Raw genomic sequence first — 23,810 nt, 5'->3', positions numbered from 1 at the left:
GCTCTAATATCCTTGATAATTTGAAATGCGGAAATCTTTTCCAACAATGACAAAAGAACAATACACTTGTTTCATTAGCTCTTTATTTTCCAGAAATCATTAAAATTGCTCACTGTAAATGACCATCATCATAAGACAGAGGCTTGCCATTAATTATATAAAATATACATTCATAGTACATAAAACTTCACATTGCAAAAACACATTTGCCGTAAGTACAACGCAGTAAAATAATATAAAATAATGACAAAGTGAAACAGTGGGGAAAGTTAATTAACATACATTTACAAATTAGAAACATAATGTTATTAAATTAACATTAGTTAGAAACTTGACTGCAGTAAAATCTTCAGGGTTTAATGTTAATTGTACAAAATGTTTATTAATCATATAAGAAATAATTAGAGCAAAATGGTCTTTAGAAACAAGTAAATTGAGTTATTTGTTATTTTTCCAATAAGATAATGATTACTTTTATGTTCTGCACTTACAAATAAATATTTTTCCAAAACAACATTCAATCATCAGGCTGGAAGTATATTAAAGTCGAATATACAAGAAGCACAGTTTACAGATTCAATCATGAGTAATCAAGATTTACTAACATAATCTTCTGATATTATCATAAATGTATAAGGTAAGGCACACAGTATGCATAACGGGGTGAAGTGAAAAAATGACATACAGAGTCATTTTTAACTATCTAAACACAAAATTTATTATCATTGAAAACAAAAAACATTTCATTGTTTAGAAAAGTATTTCTTGTCTTTTTAAAGTTTTTCAACAGGATAAACATAACTTTAGGAAAACATTCATTTTGCAAGGTAGTTAAAAACATAAAGCTAGAATTCTGTGAAGTGAATGTGCTGTTTGTCGGGAGCACACATAATTTGACCTTGACCTTTGGCCCCCAAATAAAAACGGGTTATCTATTGACCATGACTTATGTGCAATCCAAACCAAAGAGTGATTGATCTGGAACGATAGTGTGACCACTGACAAAGTAATACCTACATGTCTGCCATGCTTCACAGACGACACAAAAAATAGAAATGCAAGGCAAGTTATAATTTTCTTGAATAGTAGATTGTTCTGTGGACATTAAGGGATTAATTTTCAGTGTATGTTTATAGCACTTACAGTTTATCTGGCAATTTCAAACCTAGCACAAATTTTCTGAAAACAAAATAATTATAATACATCTGTATACTGCCTAATATACACAGTTATGATACATTATACATGTACTTAACACAGTCAATATACAAATGGCCATTATTTATGACAGGAAATAACATTTACAGAACATCTTGGAAGAGGAAATGTTAATGCAACAATTAATCCAAAAAATCCAAATAAAAGATAGCAATACATCAATTTATTTAACAGCTAGAATAATAAATTGATGTTCTGTTTTAAACTTCGGAGTTTAATAACTCGAGACAGTCACCATAACTTTTTTATTACAAGTTACATCTTGTTAGAACAAATCTGCTGAATGCGAGAAATGTTCAAGGAAATGTTAAAGAAGAAGAACAATTAAGATGGCTAAAGTGACCCCGTATCGCTCACCTGTGAAATGATTTGAGAATATTAATAAACACCCAGGTCAGGGTCTTTTCTGAACCCAGGTTATTTTTATTTTTTTAAAACAAACTTTGTATGGATCTAAAAGCAAATATCTTTAGGGCTTAAAACATAACATTCTTTAAATGGTGTTTTTTTCTAAAATGAAAACTTAGACAGGCTAAAAAGGATTAAGCTAAGAAGTGGCAGAGCGGAAGATGGTTACATTTAAAAGCAGATGGCAAATGGATAATTGGTGATCACATTGGCTCCCCCTGAGGACATGGCTGTGCTCAGGTGAGCTAAAAATGGAAATAAAAAACAACACAACAAAGTATGAAAGCTTACAAGTACTTCTGTATACCTACCGGAGATCGTCTCTTATTCCGTAGTTCTACATTACGTGTTGCATGGTTTCAGTTTTATTAAAGTACATTACAAACTAAAATGAAAATTTTGGCACGAAGGCATAACAAATTATACAAGTCATAAACAAAACTAAGCAAATAATATACAACCACAAAACTAAAATCATTAACATTACCATAAAGAAAAACTGGATTGATGAATTTAAAACATTGTTGCAACAAAAACTTTTATGCAAGCATCTTTCAATAAAGAAATATTTTTTAAATATTTAATATAAACAAAGCAACTTAAGTCCTTCAAGAAAGTTACGGTCACAATGAAAGAAGGTAATCTAACATTGAAGCTTGAATGAGGGTTATGGAAACAAAATTGATGTATAACTAAAATTCTGTTAAAAAAACTCAACAATTTAACTTGATAACTTGATTGATTCTGTCGGCTTATCATCGTCGGCGATCCCCGTACTTTACTCTGTTTACACTGCATTAGTACCCTGAGAAAATTTACTGACAAAATCTTGTTTTCATGAATATAAATGAGGTAGGGGAGAGAACTTTTCTTCCAATAAAATTGCATTTTAATGTTTATTTCTCTTCAGCTTAGAAGATTAACCATGATGTCATACAGGGGTTTTGTTACTAAACATAAAACACACAAAGTTATTTCATGCTGGGATTCCCATGAGATCTTATGAGGCACCAATGAAACTGCCTCATTAATTATTCATGACAATAAGATTTTCCAAGTGAAATGTCCCATGATACTAAATAAAGCAGATGGGAATAGAGTACCGTGGCCCAGGGGTATCCGATGATGCTCACTTATAAGCCAAGCTTCAATATTTTGCAGTAAATTATTTTCTAAACAACAGATGTAATTATTTGCTAATTTTCAAAACCGTTGTGGCTACAACTGCAGTGAAGAGTATAAAGTGGGGTACAGCAAACTTGGGTAAATCTTAAATGATTCATAGAGGTTTCATCCTTACAAGGACAACGATCCATTTTAATATAAATCAACATACGAGCACTTAAATAATACTATTTTCAGATGCTAAAAGGCATGATGTTTTTCGTCCCCAGAATTTAATGTTTTGATAAATGATAATACCATGTTGAACATGACTGTAAGCCCTTGTGAAACTGTGTATCAAACAACTTTTACTGCAACTTGTTTCAACGCTTTTTAAATAGTTGTAAGTATGGAGTCAACACAAGATTATATTTAGTTTCTGAGAAAATATCACTTTTCCATATCAAACGAACTGTAATTCATAATAGTGTAATACCATACTTGAACTCTTTTGTGAAACAGTGGTTCTGAAGTGTGGCAAAGAATGGTAAACCACATCCCAAACAATATTCTATAACATTCAATAAGTTTGATAACAATTGTTTGTGGGGGTGTAGCTCGGCCATCGGTGAGGTTACAAACTCCTATCCCAGTGATGATAAGAAGCACAGGCTATTGGGACGGTTGAAAATACCTTTATCTCATATCCTTTCTACTGATGTTGAAAATGTGCTTATCAAGGGCTAAAAGCAAGAAAGTTCTAAGTGTCATTAATTGAAGAGGCACATAGAACATTTTGGCTCGAACTCCTTGATAGGCCCAAGTATGTGTCGCTACCTACACAAGTGATAAAAATAACTTTAGATGTAGAGTTTTGAATCTGAATAAGCTTAACAAACAGTTTATAAGTACAGGGTTTGTATACTTTGGATCATTCCGAGATAATGCTTCACTAATAAATGTCCTTGACCTATAATTTCTGGGACAGAGTAATATCAGAACCTTCACCTTTGTTCAGAGAGACTTTTAAACTGTTGAATACAAGTTGCAGTTAAAGTAACACAACATCATAAGCTGCTCACAGGGCATCAAATTATGCAGAAGCGATTTAGCCATCAGATCTGAGCAATAATAAGCCATGCGCTAATGTGAGATTTTGCATATTTGTCAAAACAAACAGTAATGGGATGACTTCAACAATACCACTGACATAATGAAAAAGTGTCATAACAAATAGACAAAATATATACTTATATATACTTATATTATTCTATATCATGTCAAAAAAACGAGCACATTATAGAAAAACTAATTACATCTTAGTAAATAGAAACGAAGCACTAATACATTAAAAGAAACTAGATAAATTGCATTAACACAAGGTTCCTTTAATGGATTATAGTATCCACACTTTTGTGATTATCACACTTGTTATTGAACATAAAATTGAAGGATTGAAATGCAATAAGGTTCTAAGTGACATCAGATATAGAAGCAGTTAGAACCCTTTTGCATTCACACCTCCTATTAGAAGTGTCACAAACTCAGTAAGTCTGTCTGCCTCTACATTTGAAATAAATAAAAATCTTAGAAGGAAAATGTGCATACCAGCAGCCAGATAAACCTTTCATCTAAATTATTCTGAAATCATTTTAGTCAAAAGATCTTACAAAGGTTTGTATATTAATGTGATGTTAGTCATCTAATAATTTCACTTAACCTTGTAAAGGATGGTTGGAAATGTGAGCTAATAAAATCTTGACAATGAAATTAACCATTTATTTGTCATAAAATAGATTAAGTCAGAATAAATTTATAGTAGAGGCAAACAAATTTATTGAGCCCGACACTTGTTTGTAAAGTCCAGTGCAGATTGAGCACCAAATTGTCTCTAGGAAACCAATACCATGGTTTCAACAACCTTCTTGGAGAAAAAATCTGTCCTTGAGCACAGCTCAAAAAATAATATCATCCTCTCCATTCACAACTCAGGTTTGTACAGGTTTCTGTTCCTTACGCCCCCGGAACAAAAACTCTGAATACCAGTAGGTGTCATAAATACGTGTAACTAATCTTCTGTCTCCATGTACAGGTCATCTAAGCACTTCCATTCAATGACTTTCTTGTATTGCAAATAGATTGCTGAACATTTTCTAATTGCACTAGTTGAGAAAACTAAATAAAAAATAGGCAACAGTCCCCTCCTCGGGATGTGATATAATCATTTTTATTTCGGACAGACACCTTGCACTGCAAGTCTCAAGACTATATAAAGTAACCTGCTGCCAAGATCTCCTTGGTGACAAGTCACGTGATGGCACGAGTGAGAGTTGTGTACAAGAATCACAACTGTGGTTCAACAGTTTCAAACGGCTGAACCACGTCTTCACTAACCTTGCACAGGTCTGAGCTGCAGCACAATATATAAAGGCGAGCTATTATTTGAAATACTGTAGTAGTAATCATGGGCGACGACTATGCTCGTGTGTGCATGTACGGGATTTGTATCCGACAAGGTGTTGAGCTACGAGCCTCAAGAGGCTTTATGTCGACCCCCGCAACAACCGCAGTACACGCCACACATATGGCAGGCCTTCAGTGGCCAATAGCACCAGAGGCATGGCACGAACATGGACAACACAGATAATACCGTCCATTTCTTACAGTTTGCCTCGTCAGAGCTATCACATATACACACACGACCGTATTCACCATCAGGGTCCGCCATACAATGATATATAAGCCCCTTGGCACATGTTACACAAGTTATAAATTCTATACATTTTTCTACATTGTCTGGAGCTTCCTCACAACTTCCCCGATGATTATCTTCATGTGCAAATGTTTCATGACAGTGCTTACACCGTGCTTTAGTCAATAACCGATTAGTTTGAACATTGTTGCTGTTTTTGTTCTTTTTATTACTTTTCACCGGTAAAGGTGGTTTTGGTTGTATAGTTATTTGTGAGTGGTGCTTTTTGCCAATTATTGCTTCTCTTTTTGTTGAACTTTTGTGAACAGGTTCTAAGTTTGGGTAACTATATTCATGTTGCTGCTTTCGAGCAAAGATCACATACGAATATTCTTTAAGTTCTACATTATCAGATGACACAGTGTCTAGAAGTCCCTGATCTGATTTTGTGCCTAATGTTGTTGGTTCGTCGGGTCGAACCCAGACCTCTTCCGGAGACTCGTACTCATCTCTACTACTACTGCTCTTGTCTAACGACTGTGGTTTATGGCGATGTGGCAAGTAGTGGACGCGGTGGAGGTGGTGATGAGTGTGTGAGGTGTACATGTCTGGTATCGATGACGTGTACATCGTGGGAGACTGTGGGGAGTTTGTTGTAGTTGACGTCGTGCTCTGCGAAGAACTGCCTGTCCGGGAAATCGGCAAGACAAGCTCCTGAAACAGACACAGGAAATTAATTATGTTTTTTTTATAATTGAATTAATATTGTTAAAATCATATTTATGTACATTTGTAATCTAGTATATTTGGAAATAGTTAAACAGCTTATTCTTCCAAAAGCATGTTAAAGTGTTTTCTTTAATGGCTAATGTGGAATCGTACCAATTTTTAAACTTTTATTCAATGACCATTTTAACTTTTTATCTGATGATTTTAAGTGAAAGAATTAAAGTGTCAAATAATATGGATTACAGAATGATAAACTTGAACAATGTATATGTATAAATAAAATCATAGACAAGAGAAACATTATGGTTGAATTCCTATTCCCATAAACATGTCGATCATTACCAAAAAAATGGCAATGCTCGACCTTGAAACAGGGCCTTGCTGTAGATGTGTGTATTGTATCTGGCATCATGTGAACCAAGTTTCAATTAATTATTTCTGATCAGTTTATGAGTCACTGCCAAGGTCGACCCTTTTGCACTCAGACAACCCTGCCGATAATGAGTAAGCATTGGAAAATGTGACAATACCTCTCAATTTTTTTCTTCCCAAACCAGACGAGCTAAAAAACACCTCAAAATGCTCATAGGAAATTATTCTAAGTTAGGCATATTTTCTTGCTTTTAGTCAGTTTACCTTAAAGACATCATCAGCCTTGTCATCCCCAAATCCTGAAACATAAAATAGAAGAGGTTCACTATTGATTAACATATGTACTATCAAACACTCATATTTGCATACACATTACACTTGTATAAGCTAGTAATAAGGTCTAACATTACTACTATTACTAGCAATCATGTCAAATAAATTTGCAGGCAGTTGGAAGGCTAGTTCCTTAAAAATGAGGAATCAGCGCAATCCAGTCATATGTCCATATTAAAACAGGAGGTTTTGTTTTACATCGGTGTACCGCTTAATTTAACACCACAATGCAATATAAGAAGATTCTCCGTAAAAACATCTCATAATGCACATTTACAAAACTTGAAACCATATTATCATTGTTGATTTCTTTTATGTGAATATGTTTTAAAAACAAGCATTAAGATTTTTTAAAAACAACCATCATTAAGATTTTCATATGACAACGCTACATTACGCAAACAATAACAATACTTTGACTTTTCTTTTCTTTGATGTAGTCACAGACTGACATATCCCCCGCTGAATTTAGAACAGTATCAAACTCCACTTACAACAAAAGCTTAAGTATGAATATAAACAAAGGGCAATAAGTAAAAAAAAATGCAGCCAGAGTTATGGTTTCTTTGCACTGCAATTCTCCTGAATGAGATGTATCTGTATATAACGTTTGAAATAAATAACTGAAGGAATTTGCAAGTTATGCTCCGGACCAAAAAAAAAAATGCATGAAAATTAACAAAGGGCAATAACTAAAAAAAGATGGAGCTAGAGTTATGGTTCCTGTGCACTTCACTTCTGATCAATGAGATATAGCGGTAGTGAATAGAAATTTAACAAAGGGCAATAACTTAAATACTGCACCAAGTGTTCTTGTTCATTGCACTTCCTCAATGAAATCTATTGGTATGTCAATATCTCAGACTTTTTAAGTTAAGCTTTGAAAAAAATAATATGAAATTAAATAAAGGGAAATTACTAAAATAATACTGCAGCTAGAGTTATGGTTCCTGCCTACTGCATGTCTTCTCTATGAGATATATCTGTATATGAAGTTTGAAGTCAATATCTCAAAGACTTCTTAAGTTATGTTCCAGACAATAAATAAAGGACAATAACTAAAAAGATTGTGCAGCCAGAGTTATGGTTCCTGTGCAATGCACTTCTCCTCAATGAGATGTATCTATGTATGAAGTTTGAAGTCAATACCTTTTAAGTTAAACACGGAAAAATATTTCTTGGACACTGACACACACGCACACACACACACACACACATGCCTACCACTACTTTTTCCCTTTCGCCTTGGCAGAACATAAAAAAAACGTAAGTATTACGCCACAATTAAATCGGACAAAATTAAAATTTGTCAAAAACTGAAAATTGTCATTCACTGGTAAGAATCAAAATACCAATTGAGAATAGTGTTTAATATTGACATGTAGGTGAAACAAGACCTGAATGATGACTTATTCATGAGAGAAGCTTATACTGTACCACCAACACACGAGAGGGACTACTTTTTATCGTGCAAAAATGAATGCAGGGATAAACATGAGACACAATATGTGTCACTGATCAATGAATGGAGGATTGCACTCTCTAGGATGGTAGATATGTTATCAGCATCAACTGGTATACGTACCTTATCTAATATAATAGTATAATTCGCTGTTCAACTTGTTTTATGCATTGAATACAAAATGACCAAAACAAATATTTATTTTCCGCATTTACTAGTGCACAAATATTTATGTGAAGTTGACCTATTGAAAAGTTTGGTATTAAATCAAAGCTAAACTATTACAATAAATCTATATATACAAATGTACATCATTCTTTCAATAACACACAATAGTCTGTCCAAAAAGGCGTCACTAAAATCTGTGTGACCTACATTAAACACAAGGAACCTAAGACTCTTTCAATAGTCACCTGGATATTCATTAACAAAAGATAATGGCATTTTGTGTGAATGAAAGTCGAAGCCAAAGTAATACTTAACAAAACAAGCATATTTTATAATCATCATCTTTTCAAAACAGAGTTGGAAAACTCATTAACAAATTGGTATAAAACTGAGAATGAACACCATGCCCTATAAAGGTCACTGAGTGGTCAGTCCCAGTGATAATTATTGCCTTGACCATTCATTATCATGCTCCAGCTGATAATATGCCTCCATTGCAGTCGGTCCACTGTCGGTATGAATGAAGATGATGAGAGCTGCACTTAATGAATGGGCTTCAACATTCCACTATCTCAACTTTCAGAATGACGAGTTATGAATGAAAATGATGATCCTGGTAAAGAAGACAAAAGACGTCTACAGATGATCAAGAGCTATAAACTCCAGAACTCAATTATTAATGTGATCAAGAGCTAAGAATATCAGAATTCTATCATTATAAACATAATCAAGAGTTATATTAAATCTCCAGCTTTCCATCATTAGGAGCTACCAACTCCAGCATTCATTCATTATAATTATGATCAAGAGCAATGGACTCCAGCATTCTTTCATTATAAACATGATCAAGATTTACCAAGCTTTCCTTCATTATAAACATTATCCAGAGCTTATGATCTCTAGCATTCTATCATTATAAACACGATCAAAAGCTGTCAAACTCCAGCATTCCATCATCTCGAACATTCTATCATATAAACATGATCAAGAGCTATACACTTAAGCAACAAGATCAAGAGTTATAAACTCTAGCATTCAATCATTATAACCATGATCAAGAGTTATGATCTCCAGCACGCTATCATTAAAAACATGATCAAGTGCGACATACCCTAGCATTCAATCATTAAAAAACATGATCAAGAGTTACAGGTTCAAGCATTCAATCATTATTTTACAATATTTGTTTTAATATGACATTGAGTTTGACTGATAACAATAGCAGCAACACATAACACTGTTTCTAAAGAAAGTATACAGATTAAGAAACAAAAATGTTGCATAAGGCACCAATTTATACAGTCTTTGATCAAACATGCATCAGAATTGATTTTTCCTCATGAACAAGTGTTTGATTTTCTTAAAAAACAATTGTACCCTAGGTGCATACAGACTATAAATTTAGTTTGAGTGTGAAAGATTTAAAAGCCAAAAAAAGTGTTAAGGACTAGGACCCCTGTGGAAATGATTTTTAAAGACATTTATATCCTTTCCAAGGTACTTGCTTAAAAGTTGTATTTATTTATTTCCCTTTTCAGGCATTCATACATTTTACAACCAATTGTCATGTATATACATTCAAAGATACAATTTATCAATGATCACCATTTTTTTTACTTATATCATTGTATATATATTAAGTGAACTGATTAATACGAAATAAATTTTGTTCCATTCTGTTCTATTATTTCAATGCAACTGTCCTGTAAAAAAACACATTTGTATAACTACTGAAATTGAAAGCTCTCTGATTTCAAGATTCATTCTGAATTTTATCATCTCTGTGAAAGGAACAGCATTAGTTTAAATTGTGAGGAAAACAACACAATAATGACAACATAAACAGGGGGCCTATTTTACAACACAACAGTACCTGCAGTGGTCCTAGGATCAGGTGCCTCGACTTTTGTGTACCAAACTTACCAAGGTGTAGCCAAACACAGACAGGCCGGGATAGGAAAGCACAAGTGGGTGAAAAGAATAGGCATATGTTGAGCTTTGGTTTTGGTCCAATAATGTAAAGCAGTATTTATTTTTACTTTAAGTACTATAGGACAAAGCAACTGTTCTTACATTGTTTATCAATGCTTTTCTTTGCTTCCTTTAAAGGCAGGGAATATATTTTGTATTTCACGATTTAAAAAAAATAATTTTATTTTAAAGCATTATTATGTTTAACTCATTTGACAGGTGATGAAAAAAGCAGGTAATAAATATCAGTATTTCTAAATGTTATTTTTTAATTAATGGCCACAAACTCTCAATTAAAAAGCGCCAAATCATAGCTTATATTGTTTTCTGTATCTAAATTCTGCGTTTTGTTTTTTCTTAATTTTTGTCTAGGAATGAGCAAATAGTTGCGTAAATGTCTAAAAGCCTGTGATACAAGACTGCTGACAAAAGATCAGATCACAGTTTTTCATATTTACGTTCAAATATTGATGTTTCATGTCTAAAAGCGATACTAACGCTTTAAAAAAAATCATCATTTTTACAAACAATTGAGATGTGTTCTATTGTGAGATATCTTGTATGACTGAATTGAAGGCATTGCTACCATAATCAGCCTGTTCCGAGACATTTTATAAGATCGTCAAAACTGTCAATCTGTGAGAGTGCAGCTATGAAGTACATCAAAAAGTTAAATACGCAATGACTACCAATACAAAGATGTGTATGTCACAGGTTTCAGGGTGCTAATAGAGATCAGAATACATAAGTACATAAAAAATAAAGATATAAAACCATTGGAGTATCAATACCAAGATGTGTATTCTTACTGTGCTAGTAGTATTGTCCATTTCGGAGACAATATCATGTTACAGGCATATACATTCCCCTTAACTTCAGTTTAAATACTAACTGTAAATGCAAAAGGGGTCATCAATTTCTTGAATATGTAGGAAAATATCAGAAAACCACAAGCCAAGTTCAGTCTAAAGGCATAACACAACTGAATGACTAACAATATGTAGGTTAGAATTTCAACTAACTTGATCTATGTTTCTTAATTCAAGTTTTATCTTGGTGTTAATTACAATATAATGATGTTGGTCGATCTAGTTTGTCATTTCTATCACAAAGTCGGATAGTGCCTAATGGAAAGTAGCCAAAAACTAAACAGATGACAAAAGTAATTCGGATTGGCAGACATGTTACTTTATATTGTACATGTGCATATATTGTAGATATACTCATATATATATATATAAACATGTGTGGCTCTGAAAGTCATATATTTCGACACATCAGGGGTGAGAAGGGCTGAAGCATCAGATCCCTAAACTTAACACTGGAGATCCAGGGGGCCTAACTACTTGAAACTTCAAGGGGATCCTATTCCTTAGAGCTTTATGCTGGGTATCAAGGGGGCCTGACTCCTTTAAGCTTCATGCTGGTTATCAAGGGGGCCTAACTCCTTTAAGCTGGTTATCAAGGGGGCCTAACTCCTTTAAGGTTTATGGTGGGTATCAAGGGGGCCTAACTCCTTTAAGGTTTATGCTGGGTATCAAGGGGGCCTTACTCCTTTAAGCTGGTTATCAAGGGGGCCTAACTCCTTTAAGGTTTATGCTGGGTATCACGGTGGCCTAATTCCTTTAAGCTTTATCCTGGGTATCAAGGGGGCCTTACTCCTTTACGCTGGTTATCAAGGGGGGCTTACTCCTTTACACTGGGTATCAAGGGGGCCTAACTCCTTTAAGCTTTATGCTGGGTATCAAGGGGACCTAACTCCTTAAAGCTTTATGCTGGTTATCATGGGGGCCTAACTCCTTTAAGCTGGTTTTCAAGGGGGCCTTACTCCTTTTTGCTGGGTATCAAGGGGGCCTAACTCCTTTAAGCTGGGTATCAAGGGGCCTAACTCCTTTAAGCTGGTTATCAAGGGGGCCTAACTCCTTTATGCTGGTTATCAAGGGGGCCTGACTCCTTTATGCTTTATGCTTGGTATCAAGAAGGCCTATTTCCTTTAAGCTTTATGCTGGGTATCAAGGGGGTCTTACTCCTTTACGCTGGTTATCAACGGGACCTGACTCCTTTATGCTTTATGCTTTGTATCATGGGGGCCTATTTCCTTTAAGTTTTATGCTGGGTATCAAGGGGGTCTTACTCCTTTATGCTGGTTATCAAGGGGGCCTAACTCCTTTTCGCTGGTTATCAAGGGGGCCTAACTCCTTAAAACTTAAGGCTGGGTATCAATGGGGCCTAACTCCTTTAAGCTTTATGCTTGTTATCAAGGGGGCCTTACTTATTTATGCTGGTTATCAAGGGGGCCTAACTTCTTTAAGCTATATGCTATGAAGCTTTTAAGATTCTTAGATTGCATTTAAATATTTTTGTACTTGTTGTAAAGGTAAAAAAACATGTGGGAGCAGATTCTCATCCCCTGATGCATGTAATGTCTGCCTCAATTAAAACTTGAAAATGCCCAATGAATATGCAGACATAATAGACATCTGTATGAATCATTCATTGTAAACTAATGAAGTACTTCTTTCAATAAAAACAAGTATATGCACTTTATGTCTTAATCAATTCATAAACCATTCTGTGTAATATAAAATGTTCGGGATATATTTTTGCACAAGCACTTGTTCATCAGTGTTTTACCTGGGAAAATGACTGAGAGAGGAGAGACACACACCTCACTCTAGAGGAAGGAGCAACAAATTAAAACTCTGAATGGAATGCCTTTTAACAGGTACATGTACAAGTAGGTAGGTAATCATTGTTATCAATGAAACTCTCAAAAGTTTTGCAAATTAATGGGTTTGTCACATATCTGAAATAACTCTGTTTTTTCTTAACTTAAGGAAACTTTTAAAACTGGGTTACTTAAACGGATGTATAAAAGGCATTTTTCAGTTTACATACATAAACAAATTCACACTATGCCACTATGAATATCAAACTACAATAGGAATGGAGTTCAACCTTAAACAGCTGGGCTATCTTTCCATTGTTCATTCATAAATTAGTGTTGGTCATTGAAACTTGACCTTTCGCCACTCTTGATTAAGGCAATAAAGCCAATCCAGTGAAAACCTATATAGCTGGCTCTCAGTCAATAGTGGTACTTATATATTCAGCCTACACAACCAGTTTTATGAATGAAACAAGTCACATTATCTCATCTTGGCAAGCTCACAATGAATTTATTGTTCCCAACTAAGTCTATGACCTATATCGGTAAAGACAAGAATGCTTAATGCTTCAACATTTGAATGGATAGGGTATAATTGTTTACAAATTACAAGGTTGTGTGTATTCATCACAGTTAAAAATACAGACATCTGGCAAAGCCTAGGTCATAAAATTTAAAATCACTAAATAACAGTCATCAGACAGGATAAGACGAAAGCCCTTGAACAGAACAAGTAAATTTAAACTGACAAAATGCATAAAATTACAATGGTTTATTTATGGGCAATATAACAATGAGAATGCAAATTTATTTTTTAAAACCTGTTCATTCAGGTTTTGAGGTACCGGTGTTGTAAGATACATGTGAATGTATATGCAATATAAGCACTTTTTAGTAAACTTGTACATAAAACTAGAATAACACCAACCAAACAACATTAAAACTCAAATTTCACGCTTATTTGTTCATCCTATCATGATTATTGACCATACAATTCTAAAGCTAAATATGACAAAATGTCACATATTAATTTGATTATAAATTTGCCTAGATAGGGGTAAGCTTATTCAATTTTCTGCATTACTTTTAGATCAAATGTTTGCTCCTTAACCTAGGATGCTCACCATTGGTCAAGTCGGCAACTGCTTTCCTTATTCCCCTGTCAAAGGCCTTGGCATCATCGTAGCGCTCGAACGTGAGACCAAACCTCTTGTCTTCAATGTGCCAGTGATGAAACTTGGGATTCGGTATTGTGTAGCGTATATCCTTTTTAATATCACACTTCAAAACAACCTGAAACGGAATGAAATAAGGAAACTGAAACAACAGAAATGTGACTGAGGGTAGGGAATGTGGTAGCACTCATACAATAGGCTATTCTATAATTATAATACAAGACAGCGGCAGTTAGTAGGCCATTCTCAAACTTTTATACAACCAACTGTGAATTTGCGATGCTCAAAATATATATGTTTCCCGCTTAAAAAAACAAAACAATGGCTGCACATGTTTTACCATGTACTTTTTTTTCAACAATCGCCAAAGACAAATAATTTGGCCCCTAAGACCACTGGTCATATATAAATGAGCCAAATTTTAATGGGAAACATATTAAGCACATAATTCGTGGAGTTAATGGCGGAAGGAACTAAGAGACACTAATAAAGAAGGTGTTAGTACCTTATGGCAGTAACCCCACATATTATGATAACAGGTGTGATTGTTCATCTTTGTTATAGAGAAAAAAACAAGTATACAAATACAACATAGCAATTAATTATGAAATGAATGACCTCAATATGTCATACTGTATAAATTTCAATAAAAACATTGGTGCTTCCTCTGACTGTTAGTTCCTTCATAAATATTTCATTCAGAACATATAATTTACAGTCATATCATGCAGTGACAAAAGACAGTATAACGTTTTGATTTGAGCCCACATTTCTGGAGTGGTCTTAAAAGTTTTGCTGCAAATGAAACATTTGAATCAGGTTATTTATAGAAATGGGTATTAGATTTTTTGTCTTTAACGTAGACTTATCATCAGTGTTTAAAACACAGACTGATAACGTTGAATAAGTGTCTCAAACACAGACCAATGATGCTGAATAAGTGTTTAAAACACAGACTGATAATGTTGAATAAATGTCTCAAACACAGACCAATGATGCTGAATAAGTGTTTAAAACACAGACTGATAATGCTGAATAAGTGTCTTAACACAGACCATTGATGCTGAATAAGTGTCTTAACACAGACTGATAATGTTGAATAAGTGTCTCAAACACAGACAGATGATGCTGAAAAAGTGTCTCAAACATAGACTGATGATGCTGAATAAGTGTCTCAAACACAGACGGATGATGCTGAATAAGTGTCTCAAACACAGACTGATGATGCTGAATAAGTGCCTCAAACACAGACGGATGCTGCTGTATAAGTGTCTCAAACACAGACTGATAATGTTGAATAAGTGTCTCAAACACAGACGGATGATGCAGAATAAGTGTCAAAAACACAGACCCATGCTGCTGAATAAGTGTCTCAAACACAGACTGATAATGCTGAATAAGTGTCTCAAACACAGACTGATGATGCTGAATAAGTCTCTCAAACACAGACTGATGATGCTGAATAAGTGTCTTAACACAGACCATTGATGCTGAATAAGTGTCTTAACACAGACTGATAATGTTGAATAAGTGTCTCAAACACAGACGGATGATGCTGAATAAGTGTCTAAAACACAGACCCATGCTGCTGAATAAGTTTCTCAAACACAGACCATTGATGCTGAATAAGTGTCTCAAACACAGACTGATGATGCTGAATAAGTGTCTCAAACACAGACGGATGATGCTGAATAAGTGTATCAAACACAGACCCATGCTGCTGAATAAGTGTCTCAAACACAGACTGATAATGCTGAATAAGTGTCTCAAACACAGGCTGATAATGCTGAATAAGTGTCTCAAACACAGACAGATGATGCTAAATAAGTGTCTCAAACACAGACGGATGATACTGAATAAGTGTCTCAAACACAGACGGATAATGCTGAATAAGTGTCTCAAACACAGACCCATGCTGCTGAATAAGTGTCTCAAACACAGACCCATGCTGCTGAATAAGTGTCTCAAACACAGACTGATGATGCTGAATAGGTGTCTCAAACACAGACCCATGCTGCTGAATAAGTGTCTCAAACACAGATGGATGATGCTGAATAAGTGTCTAAAACACAGACCCATGCTGCTGAATAAGTGTCTAAAACACAGACTGATACTACTGTAAAAGTGTCTCAAACGCAGACTGATGACGCTGAATAAGTGTCTAAACACAGACCAATGCTGCTGAATAAGTGTCTAAATCACAGACCTATGCTGTTATATATAAAGTGTCTAAAACACAGACTGATGATGCTGAATAAGTGTCTTAACACAGACGGATGATGATGAATAAGTGTCTAAAACACAGACTGATGATGCTGAATAAGTGTCTTAACACAGACGGATGATGCTGAATAAGTTTCTTAAACACAGAGTGATGATGCAGAATAAGTGTCTAAAACACAGACCGATGATGCTGAATAAGTTTTTAAAACACAGACTGATGCTGTTGTATAAGTGTCTAAAACAAGACCAATGATGCTGAATAAGTTTTTAAAACACAGACTGATGATGCTTCATCTCAAATAAGTTTCTAAAATATAGATCGATGATGCTGAATAGATCCGATGCAACATAATATTGTATGAAAGAGGTATTTTTTATTTGGCCTTAAGGTATTAACCAGTTTAACTTTAACACAAATAACAGTTCACAGAGCTTTATTTGACCAAATATTATTAAACCAGCTTTATTTCTTCTGCTATCACCTAGACAGTTATAAGGTAGCCATTTTTTTTAAACTCACACCTAATCGTAATGAAAATTCTGATTGGTCGATATGTTGGCAATTTGTATTTTTCCTTCATAAATAAACCGTGCCGGTGCCGGTTCCAGTTTCGTCATCGAAAAACATGTTCCAAAGGATGAGATTATTGTTTGGAACATTTGGAACTATCATTTAAAAAAATCCAATGTTCATGACAAAAGTTTATCATTTTATTGTTTCGAAACATAGCGCGATATATACACAGCAGTAAACATTATTTGGTAATGAATTACAAAGGGAGGCAATTGCTGCATGGCGTTTGACATAGTACGGTACACATTCCGAAATCTACACTACCGGAAAACGATATCGGATTCGTAAACAACGGACTGAGTCAAAATTTACCGGTCAGGACCGTCGGTTTTCGCGATGTCTGAGTATACCAACACTTCCAGACATTAACTGTCAGGGGTCCATTTTTTTTGTGAAATAAATTTGAAAATAAATAGGTTTTATTTTCACTTTTAATATCAAAAAAGTTTTAGCATTGGAAATCGGGCTGAACTTTGACACCAAATAGGTTAAAAAAAAACAAACTGACAATTCATTTTCTGTATTTATTACAAACCTCAATTTCTGCCAATATTTGAAACAATTCTTATTTCAGATTTTAACTTTAATATCCTTTCGAACCATCCATCTGAATCGGTTTAACAGAATGATGGAAAATCATTGGCAGCAGCATGGAAAACAGATGAAAACCCCAACATTGGCAGCAGCATCACTTTACACACTATATATATATTCTTTACCTCTCAATGGACTTAAAAAAGGGCAACAAAAACAAAACAAACAGCAAACATAGTTTAGTAATGCCCGTTTTAGTATTTCAGCAATATTTTTTCATGTGTTCAACTCACCATCTTTGAATTACAAGATGTCTCATTCTGAGAGCGCAATACCAATTTGACAGTCATATTACTACAGCCAATAAAATAAAGCTTTACAAACAATTATCTTGATCCGTCTATATCGACGGTTAGATTTTTATTGAAGGTAGGATCTGGTGATGCAAAAAAACTTTTTCGTTTGCTATGCCTAAATAGATTGATAGTCAGTTAGCAAAATGTAAATTGAAAAAAATTGTTACTATTTTGTAAAGGGTCATCACCATAATGCAAGTTATTGTTCAAGAATGTTAAGTTGGAGATAATTATTGTAACCCTGTGCATGGAAAACTTTTTGCAGATTATTTTATATCATTTGTCCACTAATGGAAGATGGTTTGGTTATAGCAGGGATGATAACAGAGCCAAGTTGCCAATCCTGAAAATGTCTGCGTGGGGTTCAGGGGGCCGCTCAAGGCCCCCGATGGGTCCAGGGCAAAGCCCTGGTGGGGGGACATGGGGGGCGAAGCCCCCCGAAGCTTTCCGTATTTCAGGGATTCTAATACCCTTTTCTGCCTTAGAATAGTGTTCAAGGAGTGCATCTTTCGGTTTGGTAGATAAAATTATGTTCAACAGGAGACATCTACAATCAGAACAATTATCAGGAATCTTAGCAGTGAAGTTTAACACCTTTGTCTTTAAACAAAGTTAAATTTACTCTTTTTTTACCTGAAGTCACAGGCATTAGACATATACCTGACATTTTGGTTCAGTTGTCCACTTCCCATAAAACTCAACTGGCTATGATCAAATGCCTGTGTATGAACAGTCTACACTGTGGGATGTTTGATTTATAATAATGAACAACATATCAATTATCATGCTTGCAAATGTTTATTGTAAGTGTTATTTATTCAATTTTTATGTATCATAAGAGTATTTATTCCATTTTCTGCACATTTGATGGGAATATAATGTTATGAATTATGATATATATTATTACAAGTAATATCCAAACGGGACTTAAATGCTTTGGCAGCTTAGCCGTTGTGGACATGGTGGACTTTGACGTATTCGGGTCCCCAAGCCAGATTTTTTCCCCTCATGGTGTTACATGAGTCCAATAGCACACAAACTAGATTGTCCCACAGCAGTTCAAGTTGTGATTTTTAAGGAGGCCAAATGTCTCAACACTATTTCTTATTCTATGCCAGAAAAATAGCTGCAACAGTTTTCTCAGTGTTTGTGTTTGTTGACTTGCCTTAGTTGAAACAAAACCAAGATCCATTTACAATTTTACTACTCCACATGTTCATCATTGAAATGGCTAGCCACTCCGTAAGTCATCTTGTATGATGCTGTACACCTTTGAATTTTAATTCGCTGAGAGCTTTTGTATCTTTGGCAAGTGTCTTAAGTAAGACACACTACTGTGGTGCCAGGGAGCATGTTCAGCCATAAATCCAAGTATCATGGCCTCTGGAATGAATTGTCAGTCATTGACAGGAACAACTGGATGCACTGGCTGAGGTGTCTGTTCATCCCTGACTTTTGTAAACATACCTGGAAATACAAATTACAACAAAAGGATTTAAATCTAACTCAAACTGGGTCCTCAAGAAGTTTTGTTGAACTGTCTCAAATAGATATTAAAATGACTGCCTCTACGTAATATATGTTACTACTACAAAAAAAAATCATTTTTTTTTAATTTGAACCAAATCAATTTTCATTTGAACCTGCCATTTCGGTCAACAATGCTTCAAACATTATGAGAATAATAAAAAAAACGGTTTACAGCGTAAACTTCAATCGGCCAAATAAAATTTGTAAAATAAAAATCAATTATTATGACACAATCCGAATCGGGATGTCCGAAATAATGCTACACGCGCAAAATTCATTCTCAGTTTGATCAATTTCTATTAACTCAAAAAGAAACGTTTCGGCTTTTTTTTCTTAAAAATAAATGGCAAATATACCCTTAATATCGACGAATCGATGTTTTTAGAAGTTGGTGGTGGTCGTTTTTTTTTTCAATTTTCCAATACCCGTTTATTCGTCTTCGTCGTCTGTCATATCCGGATACGACCATCCGGATACTGTCTTCTAGTCCCATCGGTAATTTCCGTAATCAACGGATGCTATCTTAACCAATCATATAGCTCGATTGCCAAGACGTAATTAGGTTCGTTAATTTCCGGATTTACACTTCCGGAAAACTCACCTTTCGTACCCATATTGTTCGAACTGAGCTCGAATCGCTCCCTGTTCCCTCCCCCTCTAGAAAAAACTCAACGGATTTACATTAATCTCAAAATCGATCCGTGAGGCCTTAAATCCGGAATTCCGGATTAATCCGGAATTTTATCATCCCTGTTATAGAGTAGGTCTTTACTAATCAGCAACCAATTGGCAACCATCTATATGGGCAACCATTTGGCAAACATCTTTTGCGAACCATTCACAAAAGGTTTGCTGTACATCAACAACCAACAAGAACCTCTTCATGATCATGAGGGATCTAGATGTAATATTATATCATTCATTTCAGCATCAAAAAGGCTTTGGCACCAACACCAGCTAGAGTGGACATGCATTTAGGTACTCACAGAGTTATCTGCAATTCTTTGGCCCAGTATGAGATACTCGCTTTTGCTCTCCTCTGGCTTCACCCTCCGAACGAGCCCAACATAGCTGAGACCCCCACCACCCATGGGCACCCAACCTCCGCTCGAGTCGTCACGGGTCATGACCTGTGCCTGAACGCGCACAAGTGTCTCATCACTGGAAATATAAAAAGATTGAACCACATGTACATAAAAGCATTCATGTATAACTGAGTGTTAGACACTTGTTTGTATGACTTGCAACTTACAATCTTTAAGAGTCGCAGCAATAATCTTTTGTTATCATTCAGAAAGGAGAAATATAAATAAAAGTTATTGTATGCACAAGACCTTCCTTGCATTTTACTTTACTGGATGACAAAAATTAAAAAAAAAATCCCATTTTTTCTTTTCATAAAATGTTTGACAGACCTGCAAGTAAGGGTCCCACGCTTAAATATTTTGGTAAACATGTACACGGGACAAAAAATATGAAACAATGCCATACATATTTAACTCGGTAGTAATTTAAATAAATACTGCATGTGTGCACATATAGAGTAGAGTAGATATCTACATGTTTTAATGATTCATTTTACAAGTTATACGGATGAATGAACGTAGTATTTTAGAATGCATGTTTTAAAGGAACTGCACACCAGATTGGCACCAAAAAACGTTTTTTTTTACTCTTTGATATCATAATTGTAAAAAATCTAGTCTGAGAGGACTGTGGTACTTCAGTTGGCAAGTTTCAATGCTTTGTACACATCGATACCAAGTTTATGTTAGTTTTCGACAATTTTCTTCTTTTTTTTCGTTGTTTCAAGAGCCCCTTTAATAGTCAGTATCCAAATTGAACTCTATTTACCTGTATATCATAAATCTTTACTCAAATTAATCCAATAAAAAATTTAATTTCCAGATTGCTCATTCATATTTACGCCGTAAACACACATTTTGTGACATCATGATTTTTATATTTTTATCAGTGGGTCATCTCAATGGGATTTATGTTCAACAATAGTCAAAATATTGATTCGAAAAGGCATGTTTACTATATAATTTAACTTCAGGAACAAACCAAATTGACGTAAATCAGCATGGTATAAGGCGAAATTATTAGTGACTGTTTATAGTATTTAATGAATACTTGTAGACCTGTCGATAAAGCTATTTTGCTTGAACTGTTTTTTCACAAATGTCGTTAGTGAAATTTACTTAAAATAACATAACCAAATATTAATCTTGAAACGCTAGAAAAATATGACCAATTATAAAACGTTTGCAGAAATATGCAGGAAGTGCAGTCAACCGTTTGCCTGACGAAACACTAACTACACATGAGACTGAGAACACTGGGAATATTTTCGCAATCTTTTATTACATGTTTTGGTTAAATGGTCTGCAATATGTAAACGTTTACGCTGGAACACGACATCGATTATATGTGCAAACATGGGATTTCCTGAGTTTATTTAAATGACAATTTGTCCCACCACTGCAGTTTGATTTAAACAACAAAGTCTGCCACTGTTTTCCTTGAAATTTTCGATTTTGTATAAAACACATTTTTGTACCTATCACCACATATCATGTGCGATGTTGTTTATTGATGTCATTAAGTGTAGTTAATTAAGCGCAATTAGACAGGGATTTATAAAGATAATTTATTTCATAATTATCATTAAAAAATTTGTATTCAGTTGTGCTCTAATGAAATATAAAAATTTAATTTTCATTAAAAAAGTGGCGTGTTTAACTTTTTGCGCCTGACTCATCTGCATGATCTGGTATGGGCGGTACCAGATGGGAATATTCACTAGTGAAGCCTATCTGGTGATAAAGAAAGAAATTTGCACTTATTTTTTTGAGCACAAAATTAAACAGTGCTTCATACATGTATGTGCTAGAACAGCTCGACTGAAGCTAAGAAACAACACCATCGGAACAAGGAATTTAAACATGCTTGATCATTTTGACCATGTCATCTCATTAAATGACATGATCATTAATTTATTTAATTAATACCATTTTTTTCACACTAGTGTTTTTTTCTATTTACACTTACAGTCATACATTTGTTAAATCTCTTCATAATTATTTTTATCACTTCTAAAAGCTATTTCCATGTGTTAACATGGTTGGTATAGCATTGAAAACCAGTTTGTGAATGAAGGACTGGTCATTTAAACTGGACATTTCATTCATTCAGGATTTATTGTGAATGGAACTATTGAAAGCCAATCCCTATTCCTAATCGATGAAATATATGAACTTGACAGTGATTTATTGCCAAAGTAATGGTTTAAATGACTAAACCTCTGTTAATTATGCAAAACATTAGACATATAATGCCATTTGTTTACCCAACTGCTCATAATATCTTCGTAAAACACAAAAATTGTGCATAAATTGTGTTCTAAATATGTCAATCCCTAAATTTGTGTTTACATCATATCAACGACAATTACGACATGTTTACTCATTCTAAAACACCGAAAGAACTAATAATCGAGGACTTACTCTTTGGATAAATTCTCTGTCATCTTTCATATCCCATTTTTAGTGAATTTCTTCTTTATTCGTCCAAAATTAAGAATTTTTAAGTTCTTTTCCACCACACAGGAAATGGCCAGGACACACTCAAGCCTTTTATCAATGCGCTATAAAAATAGTTCTCAGCTTCTGATGCGTTTGAACACTGTCAGTGTATGTCATCGTTATATTAACACATCAGCTTGTTATTTTGATGATTGACTTTATTTTGTTTAATGTTTGATATCTTATATAGACTATATACTATTTACTCATGAGCGCGTATTAATCGCTTTTGTTCAATATGGCTGCTGTTCAAGAAAATGTAGTACGGGTCAAATTATGCAAATTGTTATGTCTGAGTTTCAGCTTAATTTATCAAACACACTCTTTAAATATTGTTTGCAAGTTGTTTGAACGTAAAACAAAAACATATTCAATCATATTTGTATATGACAGTATCCAAATGCTTTCAGAAAAATACAAACCGACCAAGTTTTATAATTGCATTGATAAATTTAGCATGTGAACTTTCGCGGATGAGAGAGAACCAATGAAATGCTCGCTCATACACTGAGCTGTCAATCAATTTCTTATGAATCAAAACGTGAAGGTCAAACGCACTCAAAGAACAGAGGGCGTGACGTCACATAAATTATTATTATTATCATCATCTACTTATCATTTGTTATTGTTTAAAGCACGATTACAATGTAAAACCGTACATTTTACATTAATAACAAAGTAAGATTAAGAACAAAGAACAGAATGT

General features: G+C 34.5%; 1 protein-coding gene across 1 annotated transcript; it reads right to left on the bottom strand.

The window, feature by feature from the left end:
• Positions 1–65: 65 nt before the first annotated feature.
• On the bottom strand, positions 66–23,185 carry LOC128208262 (sprouty-related, EVH1 domain-containing protein 2-like). Its single transcript, XM_052911759.1, has 5 exons — positions 23,027–23,185; positions 20,504–20,678; positions 14,250–14,418; positions 6,788–6,822; positions 66–6,136 (listed from the first exon to the last, which is right to left on the bottom strand). Exons 1-5 carry the CDS (start codon positions 23,047–23,049, stop codon positions 5,264–5,266), a joined length of 1,275 nt encoding a protein of 424 aa, XP_052767719.1. The 5' UTR covers positions 23,050–23,185; the 3' UTR covers positions 66–5,263.
• Positions 23,186–23,810: the final 625 nt, after the last annotated feature.

The sequence above is a fragment of the Mya arenaria genome, chromosome 11, assembly GCF_026914265.1.
Source record: "Mya arenaria isolate MELC-2E11 chromosome 11, ASM2691426v1".
Classification (NCBI taxonomy): domain Eukaryota; kingdom Metazoa; phylum Mollusca; class Bivalvia; order Myida; family Myidae; genus Mya; species Mya arenaria.
The sequence above is the reverse complement of the archived record's forward strand: the minus strand, read 5'-3'. Positions and strand labels throughout refer to the sequence as shown.